This window comes from Rattus rattus, chromosome 6 (assembly GCF_011064425.1).
Source record: "Rattus rattus isolate New Zealand chromosome 6, Rrattus_CSIRO_v1, whole genome shotgun sequence".
NCBI classification, from domain to species: Eukaryota; Metazoa; Chordata; class Mammalia; order Rodentia; family Muridae; genus Rattus; species Rattus rattus.
Genome location: NC_046159.1, coordinates 54,781,642 through 54,795,749, shown reverse-complemented (window position 1 = coordinate 54,795,749; position 14,108 = coordinate 54,781,642). Strand labels below are relative to the sequence as shown.

At 45.4% G+C, this 14,108-nt stretch overlaps 1 protein-coding gene across 1 annotated transcript; it reads right to left on the bottom strand.

The window, feature by feature from the left end:
• Positions 1-1,945: 1,945 nt before the first annotated feature.
• Mrps25 (mitochondrial ribosomal protein S25) lies at positions 1,946-13,784 on the bottom strand. Its single transcript, XM_032906068.1, has 4 exons — positions 13,594-13,784; positions 7,951-8,057; positions 2,777-2,864; positions 1,946-2,317 (listed from the first exon to the last, which is right to left on the bottom strand). The coding sequence occupies exons 1-4, from the start codon at positions 13,725-13,727 to the stop codon at positions 2,131-2,133; spliced, it is 516 nt and encodes a 171-aa protein (XP_032761959.1). The 5' UTR covers positions 13,728-13,784; the 3' UTR covers positions 1,946-2,130.
• Between the last annotated feature and the right edge of the window lie 324 nt (positions 13,785-14,108).

Genomic DNA, 14,108 nt, shown 5'->3' with positions numbered 1-14,108 from the left:
TCTGCCCCCCACCCACCCCACTCCCTTTTTGGAGAACATCTACTAAAGGAAAGTCCAGTGTGGAATTTTCTTGGGACCGGTTGTGTAACTCCCGCCCTTCATACTATAGAAAATGCCATGGATGCCGTTACCTTTTGATTCCAGGTTAAAAACCTGCAGAGAGCTGCCATTTTGTACAGCTTTTTCTCCCCATGTAAATGAGCTATGTAATGGCATTTAAAACCGCATGTTCTTTTTAAACTGAATTTTCTATCTAATCAATGTCTTCAGTCCTGAAGGAGAATCTGCATTGCTGTCTGTATAGAGAGTTGCTGTGCATGGTTACGAGCGCCTTTTACTAAATGCTGTTCAATGTGGCTTTGTTGTTGTGGCTTAATACTACCTACATGAGGTTTATACTATTAAAGTAAGTTAAAGACTAGTATGTGTGCTGCTCATCCTTTTTTCCTCAAAACAGTAACATGTGGCCTGAACCCTCCAGGGAGCCAGCAGTGGGCAGAGACTATTCTCTGCCCTCCATCAACATCTTCATCAGGTGGAAAGAAAGACAGACCTTTGGTGGAAAACTCACTGATTCAGTAGTTCAATGAAACTGCTCTTAATGTCTTCTACACTTTACAATTGAGGGCTCAGAGGCCTGAACAAAGTACTTACAGAGCTCACAGTTGCCAGTGCCACCTCAGTGTGAAAACTCACTTCAGAGGACCCTGTCAACTCAAGTCCTTCTGTCTTCAGTTTCATGTGTGTAAAACCTGTCACTTCTAAAGTGACAGATTTAAAGAGGTGACTTCTCCTAGTATCAATGGTTTCTTCAGACCTGCATCTGCTCCAGGCCATCAGTGAGAGTGACTCTGTAGAAATTTATCAGCTGCCCACACGTTGCCCCCGTAGCCTTGGCGAAGCTTTGGCAGGCTCCAGGGTCAGGACCAAAGTGAAGCTCAAGAATTTGTCCCCTTGGGGCCTGGTGAGAAGCAGTCTATTCACCAGGACCAGTCAGTAGGGACAGAAACTCAAAATCCCTTATATATTAGAGCTACAAGCCCCTATCTGGTCTGCTGCAAAATCACAAACCAGAACCATAGTAGACAATGGTAAGGCACTGTACTGCAGGTATAAGGATTCCAACTGCACTGCTTCCCTGAGGCCCCTGCACTAGGGGCCAGGAGAATGGGAGTGACCTGGGTATGTGCAGGGGAAGGCAGTAGCCACTGTTCTGTTGCATCTAAAGGGCCATGGGCATTTTTAACAACCACTGCTTTATCTTGCCTCAAACTCATACCTATATGGCCAAATGCCAAGGGGTCTGTGGTAAACATTAAGTAACCATGTAAGGTTCTGCTGTTTACTGAAGGATGAATCTACATAGATAAAATGACACTGGTAACTGGGAAATATAACTAGAAAGGCATCCAGAAGTGTCCGTCTCTCTCTGTCTGTCTCCTTCCCTCCCTCCAACCTAGTAAGCAAGAATTGAGAGTTAACTTATCACCCAGGTGATTGTACTCTCAAAGCCAGAAAAATCCCTGCTACAGTTAGCACAATGCCACTGGTACTCCTCCACCCATGTGAACTTCACAGCAAGGAAATGGACAAGAGATTTGGTGACTTCAGCTCACATTTGCTGAACAGCCTGAACTGATCCTACTGCCCAAGGTCTTGTTACTAACTGGGGCCAGAGAACCTTCCCTCTCTCAGGAAGCAAGAACTGCAGGCTTTAGTAAGTGTACATGTTTGCTTTGGATGTAAGAATATCCACTCTGCCAGCTACATTTGGCTCACCAGTAGCAGTAGCTCTCAACAGCTTCCAGAGTAGAAACTGGAAGAAGATGAAATGAAAGAACTAGGGCCAGTTACAGGACTGAGACAGTCACTGACAAACTGCCTTGCACTCTCTCATCCCAAGCTCTCTGATGGTCTTTATACCAACAAGACCAGACTTACTATGTATAGGAAGACTAAGTCTTTTATTGATATTTGTTCAGCAGCTGGCAATCCCAGCCTTCATCCATGTCCTTTAAATAGATGAGCAAGCTGGTCTTTCCATTGCAGGGAGTTCCATCATTCATGGTACCAGTGTAATTTGTCTCCAGTCAGATGCCACCAGTCCATCCCAGATAACCTTGCTTAGACCTAAGTATTGGCTTTCAGAGCAGCTTTGTACTTCCCTGTCATCTCCTTGGGTAAGGGCACCAGGCCAGGGCAGGGCACCTGACCTTCCACTTCGCACATGCACTCCCGCAGGCAGTACTTCCGGGGGCCAAAGTTGCCTGGATGAAAGCGCTGCTGCTTCTCCAGCTCCTCCTCCCTGAGGGTCTCCCTGTCAAGGAACACACAGAGCAGCAGAGCATGACCAGGGGCTCCAGACTACAGGTAGCCTCTTCTATGTGAGGGGAAAGGCACTAGGAAGCAGAACATTGGAGCACCCCACAGGGACAGGTTGAAGGGGCCTGTGTCCTGAGAGACTTTCTTGGCTTTATGTCCTTCACTGAAGGAGCAGAAAAACTAAGAACAGAGTCTAAGTTTCCCTTTAGCTGCATGCATGTCAAGGCAGGGATAATCCTTGTTCACTGTCACAGCAAGGAAGCGGACAAAACATTCAGTGACTTCAGCTCACATCTGCTGAAAGACCAGGCCTGAACTGATCCTACTGCCCAACATCGTATTGCTATCTGGGGCTGGAGAACCTTCCCTCTCCATACCCTCCCTACATGTCCCCTTCACTCTCACATTTTTGGGGGCTTAGTTTTGTTCCAGTCAGGTCAACCCAGCAACTCACTCTTTCTTGCCCAAGATTTTCTTTATGTGCTCCATGATCTCCTTATTACTCTTCATCTCCACGTCTACAAGGACCTGCTCCCCAGATTCTGCAAACAAGAGGCACAAGGGCAGGAGAGCTGAGGACTCAGGCATACTTCTTCAGCCTCAAAAGGCTGGGACTGCCAAGATGTGACACATACCGATAGCCTTGTAAGGTAGGATGATTGGTAAGATGATTGACAAGTCCAGACCATCAGGGTCTCCAACTTGCTTTTAGTAGTAGACTTCAATATTTTCTTAAAATTTTAGATTGTGTATATATGTGCATTGGTGCACAAAAGTGTTAGGTACCTGAGGAGTCCAGAAGAGTGTGTGAGAAGCCCCCAGGAGCTGGAATTACAGGCAACTGTAACGGTAGCTACCCATAACCATGACAGACATTCTTAACAGCAGACATATCACCAAATGGGACAGAACCAAGACCAGGACCAAATAAACTATTCTATTTATGGACAACTGTTTTAAACAAAGATGGCAAGAGAATTTGATCTTAAGCTTTTTCTTATCAAACACTGGAACTGGCTACTCACATGCAAATAAACATTAGGAAAATTAAAATGGACCAAAGACATAAGGCAAGTACTGTGGATTCATATGTGGAGTTGTTCACTGTCTCCCAGTGCCAAGTCTTATACATGTACATATATAATATAAACACACTCTAGCTAAAATGTTTTATAAAACTCAGAGACAGTGCTTGCCCTGCACAGGGAGGTACTGGGTGCAGCCCCAGCATGGAAAAACAAAAACAAAAACACTACAAGAGAAAATCTTAATGATCTTACCAAGGAGCAAATTTTTCAGGCATGATATTTAAACTGTGATCATAAAAAAAAGTCAGTAACTTGAATTTAAAATTCCTTAATTTCTGTTGTTGGAAACACTAAGCCTAAAAGTAGAAGAAAATACTTAGAATGCACATATATCTGATTAAGGATTTCCATCAGAACATTTATGAATTCACAACTCTGGAAGATATCTGACTAAATGTTTGAGATGGTTTGCCATTTTAAAATTAAAAAAAAAAATAGAACACAGTAGCTAATGATACACATTAAAAAGCAATCAATATTACTAATTAAGAAAATAACAATGGGGTTGGGGATTTAGCTCAGTGGTAGAGCGCTTGCCTAGGAAGCGCAAGGTCCTGGTTCGGTCCCCAGCTCCGAAAAAAAAAAGAACCAAAAAAAAAAAAAAAAGAAATAGAAGAAAATAACAATATTGCAGTGGCTAAAACTTAAGAGCAGACAACAGAAGGCCCTCGTAAAGAGTCTGGTTAACTCAAGCTCAGACACTGTTTGTGGAAGTGCACAACACTACCACTGCCTAGACCAGTGAACTGAGACAAAAGGAAACTGCCAAGGTTGGGGATGTAGTGTCATGCTTTGTTTGCAATGATGTGTCTATAAGTAAAATATCTTAAGCAATCAATAAAATTACCTGAAATGTTGAGTGTAGATACAAAAACTAACTACTATCAAACCACAAGAAAACAAAATGTTTAAAATACTAAAAACATCTTCAGTACTATAAAAGATGGCTGTGACAAAACCACAGCCAGCCTTTTTCTAGAACCTAGCAAACATCTTCAAGTTTATACAATCCCAACACACAGAAGACCAAGGCAGGAGAACCACAAGTTTAGGCTAGCCTCTGGATCAAAACAAACAAACGAACAAAAAACAGTAAAAGGCTAGAATAACTTGAAGGGGGGGTAAAGTTGGCACCAATTTCAATATAAAGCAATGATAAAAAGATGAGTGAATGAAACTTCAGAAATTCAGAAAGTAGCTTTTGTGTAGGGTAAAATATACATCTAGTGAGATTGCTCAGCAGTTAAGGACGCTTGCTTTCCATAGGCAGGGATTCAGTTCCAGCACCGATATGACAGCAAATCTGTACCTCCAGTTCCAGGGAATCCGGTTCCCCCTTCTGAACTCTCCCCTTCCCTGTACTGGGTGTGCATGTGGTGCACATACATACACACAGGTAAAACTCTCTTACATATAAAATAATTTTTAAAAAGCACACAATTGACATTTAACCAAAACAACTCGGTGGTTTTAATAATACAAACACACCCTGGTACACACTCACAGTTATCCCCAGTCCTGGCTATCACTTCAATGCTTTGAACGTTAGCTCTTTGGGAAATTTACTGGTTTACCAGATTGAAGCAGGTAAAATACTTCAGTCCTTCACCACAGCACCGAGAGAATACATTGTTCCCCACCATGGTCATTGATTTTGGACCATTGTACTAAGACAATGCAGTGAGGAAAAGTACAGCATGTACGTTTTAACAGCTGGATATCCTCAATGCAGAAAACAAAACTCAATTTCAACCCTGCCTTTAGTACATAGGAAAAGAACTCGAAAAGTGTATCATAGACAGAGTGCAAGGGGCTCTGGTTAAGAATACTTGTCACACAATCATGAGGGCCAGATTAAGATCCCAGCACCCGTAAAACAAGAGGATCCTGACACACCTTTAATCCTAGGTCCAAGCAGGGGTGGCAGTGAGGATGGCTGGGGTTTGCTGGCTTCCAGTCTAGCTAAAAACACAAGCCCCTGTTTATGGAGAAACCCTACCTTAAAGGAATAGACAGAAGAGAGAGGAAGACATCCAAAACCCTCTTCTGGCCTCCACATATGTACACAGCACATTTTGTGTGCCAGTACACAAAAAATTACACACATTTTAATAAATATATCTTATGCTGGGAAGATGGCTCAGCACTTACCACTCTTGTAGAGGACCTGGCAACCTGAGTTTTTAGAAAATCTTGCCTTTGCTGACTCCTGCATGCATCCGGTACACATAAATTCAGGCAAGCAAACCCACATAACATAAATTTAAAAATCTGAAGTATCACAGGAGCATAAGATGTAATTATACTGCTCTAAGGAAAAATGAGAGGGGCTTTGGGGTAAGGAAGGGCATCACGGACAGGACACAAAAACCTACTAAACCAGAAAAAAGTGGATGACCCAGAATTGATACAAAGTAAGACTTGTTCAAGCCTACACATGGGAGGCTGGGAGATATTCCGTCTCACACAGAACTGTTCCCAGAACACTGAGCACAAAGAACATAAGACAGTCCACACTGGAAGATACTGCTGGAGTGAGAAGTGCCTTTGTACATGTACTAAACTGAATATGACCTTAAAAGTTACACTGACACTTCCTGATGGCACCCGAGGGTAGGACTTGTAGCAGGTGACTAGGATTGGCTGAAGTCATGAAGGTGGGTCCCAGGATGGTATGTGACAGGGAGAGACAAGTCCCCAGCTTGCTTTCTGGTCAGGTTAAACCTTGTTGTCACACAGGAAGAACATGTTTAGATGTGGCCTTTTCACTGTCCACGCTCCCACCCTATGCACTCATTCTGTTATCTGTTCTCCGTGGCTGCTCATGCCCACTACAGAACCAAAACATTGCCCTGGCCTGAGCATGCCTCTCAGTGCTGTGTCACCATCTACAGCTCTTTTCACTCAGATTCCCTCTCCCAAGGTGTGGGTCCTGCCACTTTCCCTAGCATCCTCCAATCTCCTTTTCAAGGTCTCAGCGCTTTAAACCTCACACCAAAGCTCATCAGCAGGTGACTGCAGAAGTTGAGAGACTGATACGGTGGAAGATGTTCAGCTGCAACAAATCACCAGAATCTCGGGTCCTCGAGCTGGGTGTCCTTACACTCAAGAAGCTAAGCAGGAACGCAGGAGTTTGGGGTCAGCCTGAAAATACAATGAAAGCCTATCTCTAGGAAGATGAACTGGATGTAGCTGTGTGGTAAAGCACGTGCTTAGCACCTGAAAGACCCTGGGTTCTGGCCTTAGATAATTATCAAAAACAATGTTAAAAAAGGGTTTTTCAAAAGAAATTATAACAGGCTCCTCCCAGCCTTCCTTGCCTTGGACTATTGTTCCCTGGGGCCAAGATGCAGTCCTGTAGTGTAATCCTGCCTTTCCCACAGGGTACAGGGCTGGCCAAGGAACTACCAGGACAAGCAAATGGCTTTGCTATGTCATTGGCAGTTTTGAGGGCAGCTCCAAAGCCCAGATACCCACCCAGCTCCCAACCAGGGACAGGTCCTTTTCTCCTACTGACTCTACTCTCCAGAAATGGAAAAGGAGTTTTCCTATGAGATTCCTGTTTACATGAAATACAGAGGCAAAGCAGTTAGACATATAGTGGCCATAGCAAACCCCAGCATTTAAGAGGATCAGCCAGAAATACTGTCACAAGTTTGAGGCCAGTGAGGACTACACAATCCCATCTCAAAAAGTCCTAACCTACAGTCCCTGAAGAAAGGGACTGAATGCCAAAGGGAAGTATCTTGGTTCTCACTACAAACCTGTTATAGGCCATGCAATGGCTTCATCACATATGCAAGTGTGGCTCCAAGCTGTAATACTTGCAGGCAAGCATACAGAGGCCCTAAGAACACAAAATCCTGTGACTGCCTTTCTTCACCACAGGACTTTGTTGACCATTTTGCTTCTTTTCTGTGCATTCTGTCCCCCTCATACACAGAGCGCCCCATTCCCCACTCCATACACACAGAGCAGAGGTTTTTGCCCCTGGGTTCCTTGACTACCTAGCACCTGGCCCCAAGCTGCCCCTTAGTGACATTCCAGATGAGCAGCACACATAGTGTGCTCTCTATGGCACTTTCTACCTATTACCCATGAGCCAGGAATGCTAGTGCATCAGAACAAGCAAGTAGGTTACTCACAAGACAAATGATTGGAGCAGGAAGAAGGCTGTGGCCAGCACTGGGGGTACTAGCCATCTGAGGGCCAAGTCCAGACCTAAAGGACATTTGGTTCGGGGGTCTTGCAGTGTGTTGTACTTTACCACTGAACTATGGACATACATCTCCAGCAAAGGATCTCTGTTTCCATTCTGTAGCTCACAGACAAAGAGGGAAAACACTGTAGCACAGAGCAACAAAGGAATGTGGTTACCTGGCCCACATGATAGGCAAAGAACAATGAGAGATAAGCTGAAGAAAGACAGGTGAGGGAGCTGGGCTAGATCTCAGCAGCCACTGGGTAACTGACAAGGGAAGCTAAGGCCACAGCCGCTTACAGCTGGAAAGGGACAGGCAGTCCTTCCATCCTCACTCACCTAGGTAGAACCGCAGGAAGGGCGATGGCGTCATGTTCTTAAACAGCATGATCTGCACCCAAGGATTCTTATACTGGATCTGAGGGATGTTGAAAAACACGAATTTCCTGCAAAAGGCAAGAAATGAACCCATGTAACAGCTTTCTAGAAATGAATCCATGTGCGTCTCCATGTGTGATGTCAAAAGGCTCCAGATCTCCAACTCCAGCTTTGTTGACTGCAACTTACTCCTCTCTCTTACCCTGGTCCCACACTCTGTTGGCAACTCTCCTGAATCGGTATCCCATGACTCTGGCTCTACAGTGCAATCTAGGCTCTCTCTACCTTTACAGCTTCATACAACGGGCTCTCAGAAACTCCATGAGGGAACTGTCCCACAAATGCCTGGCTTCAGCAGCTTTCCTTAGCTACGGAGGAAGGTTCCATAACTCATTCCTGGATCCTTGACTAAACCTAGAACCAGGTGGCTGAAGCTGTAAAGTTCTTCTGCTTGTTTAGGCTGAAAAGTGGCCTCTCCAAGACTTGCATTTGCATAAGTCTTAACTGGTTGATGGTTTCTTCTGCTTAGAATTAACAAGGTTAATTCCGTTCACAGGAATTGTTGCAGGATTAGCAGAGATTATCCTGACTTAAGGGTCAGGTAGTAAATCCTTTATTCCATTTACTACCAGGCCTTTCAACTGTTTACCCTTTGAGTACAGCACTCGGCTCCCTAATTACATTTCCTGGTGCACTTTTTCTACTCAAATATGCAAATTGCATTTCTCTTTGCCCGACTTGTCCCTTTTCATTGTATCTGCATAACCACACAACAAGGTCAATATTATGCTGTCTTGAAATCTCCTTTGCCAATGCCATAAATCCAAATCACTTCAAGTTAGCCTCTGGAAGATCTTTTGGACAAGGGCAAAAAAGCAGCTATATTCTTTGCCAAAATAGCACAATGGGGGCTGGGGATTTAGCTCAGTGGTAGAGCGCTTACCTAGGAAGCGCAAGGCCCTGGGTTCGGTCCCCAGCTCCGAAAAAAAGAACCAAAAAAAAAAAAAATAGCACAATGGTCTCTAGGCCAGCTGCTAATATTTTTCCTCTGAACTCTCATGAGCTGGGCCCCCACAGTCCTCATTACCCTCCTTATCCACTGTCTTCCATGTTCCTACTCATTTGGCTCAGTAAACATCACTGAAGTGTTTGAATACATTTCTAGTCTAAAGTTCCAAAGTCTTCCATATTCCTTCAACAAACATAATGGTGAGGCAATATCTCCAGTCCTTGGTACCAACTTCTGTTTTATCACTGTTCTATTGATGTGAAGAGACGCCATGACTAAGGAAATTTTTTTTTTTTTGGTTCTTTTTTTCGGAGCTGGGGACCGAACCCAGGGCCTTGCGCTTCCTAGGTAAGCGCTCTACCACTGAGCTAAATCCCCAGCCCCGGAAATTTTTATAAAAAGAAACATTTAATTAGGGACTTATTTACAGTTCAGAAAGTTATTCCATTATCATCATGTAGGGGAGTTGGTGACAGGCAGACAGGCATAGTGCTGGAGTAGCAGAGGGCTTATAGATGATCTGCAAGGTTCATGCTGAGCAAGAGGCACTAGGCCTAGCATGAGCTTTTGAAACCTCAAAGACCACCCTTAGCAACACACTTCCTCCAACAAGGCCACACCTACTCCAATTGGGCCACATCGGCTAATCCTCATCAAACAGTGCCACTCCTTGGTGATTAAGCATTCAAACATATGAGCTATGGGGGACACTCTCATTCAAGCTACCACACCATGTGACAGCTTTCTAGAAATGAACCTAGGTAAATCTATAAGAGTTTTCTCCCTGAAATTCTGTGCATACCTTTTCCATGGAGAAAGTCTGGAACCTGACAAAGACTGGAGGGACCTGTCAAAAAGGTGAGGGAAAACGGGCATAGAAGACTGGTGTGTCCCCAACACTTGCACTTCTGTTAATATCAGGACCCACGTCTGCTCACTGAGGAAAACAAATCAATGCTGCCTCACAGAGTTCCTCAGCACCAAGCCCAGAGTCCTGTGCAAACAGAGCTGCATCTCCATATGTGCAGTGGACATGTTACTGAGAGGCCCCTTAGAGAATACTGTGTAGAAGGAATGGCAACAGTACATGAGTGTTACAATACAGACGTGAAAGAAAGCCTTGACTCCTACAAGGGTGAAATCAGATAACTTTGAATACACTAAAATATTTACATGGCGAAAATGTCAAAAACCAAATTCAACATCTGCTGAGTGGGTGGGGCAACACATCTGTAATCCCAGCATTCCAGTGCCTGAGGCAGGAAGACAGACATCCAAGACCAGCCTGGGCTACACAGGGCTCAAACAAAAAGCACTGACATTTGCCAAACTATAAGAAAAATATCTGTTAAACATTTAAAAAGTGCAAATTCTGCTAAAACAACATGGTTCACATCATCATTAAAACAGATTCTGGGCTATGGAGAGTGGGTTAACTGCCTTATCCTGTCTGGCAGTCAATTTATGACCAGAAGCTTTAAAGCTCTAACTCCATTCCCCTTTTAGATATCTCAGCACCTGAATGAGCAAAGAGAAACAGAAGGCAAAGATGCTGAGGTTCAGGCTGGAGCATTCAGATCAGCATGGCGCAGCAGGAGAGACCTGGCTAAATAAATTGTGACACAACTGCAGTGTAATGCCACAGCAGAGCACCTTCCTAGCAGGCACAAGGTCCGGGATTCCATCTCAGAACCACAAAACAATAAAGATACATAGCTGCCCACAAGACAGAGCAGATCCAGGCCAATCCTGGCTCTGCGCACTGACCCTCAGCATGAATCCAGGCGGGCAGGAAGTACCAGTGACAGGTAAAAGGCAGCTATTTCTTTGCCTGGCTCAGCCCTGGCATGGCCAGACCCCTTGGTCCTCAGACTCCAATGGACATTCCTTCCCTCACTGCCCAGCATAGGCTGGGGCCCATGCTTTCCCTCACTCGAGGTTTCCTTTCCCCATTTCTGTCTACCACACTTTTGTAAGCAATCCCTCAATTAAGGCTCCTCAAATGCCCTCACTCAAAGGTACCCTTTGCTTCCTGTTCAGCCTGCTCCACACCCACTGACAGGGTTCTGGATCCATGGAACAGGAGTTAGGCTTTCTATTTCTAGTCACATGATCTGGGGCAAAGACCAGCTCTTAACCTCAATGATTATGCCAAGAGGTTCCTACACCGCCAGTTCAGATTGAAGCATCTAAAATAATTTCAGGGATGAGACTGAGTCAACAGAAAGCCTGCCTGAAACCACTTTGGACAATACCACAACTGGGACAGAATCTGCAATTAAACAAAGGGCCAAAAATGAAATGATTAAATATAGGTAAAACGCAAGGATTTGTTAAAGCCAAAAAGGAAAATTAATCATACATTCCCTCACCCCTTTGGCTTAAAGTCACAGAAAATGAGTATTTGCAGTGTTTAAATTATCAGAGAGCGGGGGCTGGAGGGATGGCTCAGCGGTTAAGAGCACTGACTGCTCTTCCAAAGGTTCTGAGTTCAATTCCCAGCAATCACATGGTGGCTCACAACCATCTGTAATGAGATCTGATGCTTCTTCTAGTGTGCCCGAAGAGAGCAACAGTGTATCACATACATAAAATGAATAAATCTTAAAAAAAATTATCAGAGAGCTCAAGTTCTCTCTGACTGTTCAGACTAAACAGGATGCAGATGTGGGTATGGGCAGTGCCAATAGTCATGAGAACCACATTCCTCTTCCAGCAGGGTCTAAAAAGGGTGCTAGCAACATGGCTCAGTCACTAAGGTTCTTATTGCACAGCAAGACAACCAGAGTTTGAGCCCCAGAACCCACTTAAAAACAACAACAAAACAAACAAACAAAAAACAGGTAAGGGGTTATAGAGATGGCTCAGTGGTTAAGAGGACTTGTTGCTCTTGTAGAGGACCCAGGTTCAGTCTCCGGACCCACATGGTGGCTAACAGCTACCTGTAACTCCAGTTCCAGGGAATCTGACTCCCTCTTCTGACTTTTATGTACACCAGGGGCCCAAGTGGTGCACATACATACATAGAGGCAAAACACTCATATAAATTCTTATGAAGAAATCCAAGTGTGGTGGCACACATCTTTAAACTCGGTAGTCAGGAAGAGAGACAGGCAAGATGAGCTCTTGTGAGCTGGAAGCCAGCCTGGTTTATATAGGAGTTCCAGGCCAGCCAAGGGCACACAGTGAGATCCTATTTCAACTAAAACTTAAGGAAGATTGTATTTGGGGCTGGAGAAATGGCTCAGCAATTAAGAGTGCTTACTGTTCTTCCAGAGGACCCGAGTTCAGTTCCCAGTACCCACATCTGGCACCTCACAACCACTTGTAACTCCAGTTTCAGAGGATCCAACACCCTCTGGCTTCCGTGGGCACCTGTACACATTAGTGTGAATAAACTCTCATGACATACAACACACACACACACACACACACACACACACACGATGGGAGGGAGGGAGGGAGGGGGAGGGAGGGAGGGAGAGAGAGAGAGAGAGAGAGAGAGAGAGAGAGAGAGAAGAGAGAGAGAAGAGAGAGCGAAGAGAGAGCGAGTGCGAGTGCTAGAGCGAGCACACGCGAGGTGGGTAGATCTTTAAGTAACTAAATCAACACAAAACTTAAAAAGGAGAAGAAAGTCCTGCTTCTAGGGAAGAAACATTGCTCTGAAGATCCCACTGCACACCACCCAAAAGCTTGAAGGCAGAACTTACTATCAAGTCTGTGTCTTCCCATCCCAAAGCACAGAGCCTTGTGCAAACAAACTAATAAAGACACAACTAGATCAAATAGGCATCAAGGCAAGCACCTGTTGCGTTCTGCCAGGCACTTTCTCCAGCACCCCGACACCACCACGAGAATACTGATGTTGTAGTGTTGCGCCTAAGAAAAATGCGGTCAGAAGCTGAGAGAAGGTGTGTGATCCCAAGGTCACAACTAGTTAAGAGGCCTCTGCACCCCGAGAGCTTCATCTTAAGAGCAGAAACTCCTGACAAGAGGGGAGTAAGTAAAGACTGAACTCTCTGGTCCACTGACATCCAGTCTTCCTGAGAGCCCTCACCCCAACAGATCCCAGGCTAGCAGACCCTAGTTCTTAGGGGTCAATTTGACCAAAGAAAATGGCTAGGAGGAGGCTTCTGGCTCTCCTAAAGGCCTTTGCCACAGGGACCACTCCACCGTGAATTATTCTCTTCTCTCTTACTGATCTGTCCCACAAATCCACTCCTATCTACAGTCATGTTTCTCCCGTACTGCTGGGAAGTCCCAGTACAGAACCCGGCGTTTCGGGTGCTCAATAAACGTTCAGTAAGTTCTAAAGGGTCCAAGGCACTGCTCAGAGATGATAAACAGGTCAATGAAACCTTTCATTCGTTAACTGTCCTAAGCAGCAGCAAGCCATGCTGTGTACAGGTGCGGAAACTTACCACTCCGCTCCCAACGCGTTTCCCGCGCCACAGCCTCGCACAAGCTGCCAGCCTTCCAGCTGCAACCCATCCCTCGGGTGGAGTGAATCTCCGGTTTCTATCGGGATCAGTCGGGATGGCCTCCACCGCCTCAGCTTCTCTCACTGAACCCCGCGAGCTGTGACCCACACTGACCTGGCACCTTCGCCCAGTTCCCCATGCGTGTTGTAGTTCACGGTCATGACCTTCACCGACTCCTTGAATACCACGTCTCCGCTACCCAGATACTGCAGTGTACGGCGGATAGGGAAACGGCCTTTCATCGGCATGGTGAAGACAGGAACTTCTCTAGCCGCGGACCAGCGAGGCTCCGGGAATCTCAGGAGGTACCTCCCTGCGGGCAGCGCGGCCGCGGGGCAGCCTGGGACTCGTAGTTTTCTCCCGGGCTCGCAGCCGCAACCGCGTTGGAAAACAACCGGTCGTTTTGCTTTCACAGAAACCAAGTGTCTTCTCCCAAGATCTCCAGTTCTGAAATGAAGAGTTCGACGGAGAAGTCTCTATTGATTCAAAGGAAAAACTGATTTGTAAAGGAGGAAAGAGTGGCTTGTTCTGGCTCATCAGGGTCTGCTCTAAAGGATTCTGCTTAAAGGTGGGGTCTTTCTCTTTCGCTTGTGAAGAGTGATTGTGACAGATGTGGCAAGTCAACAACC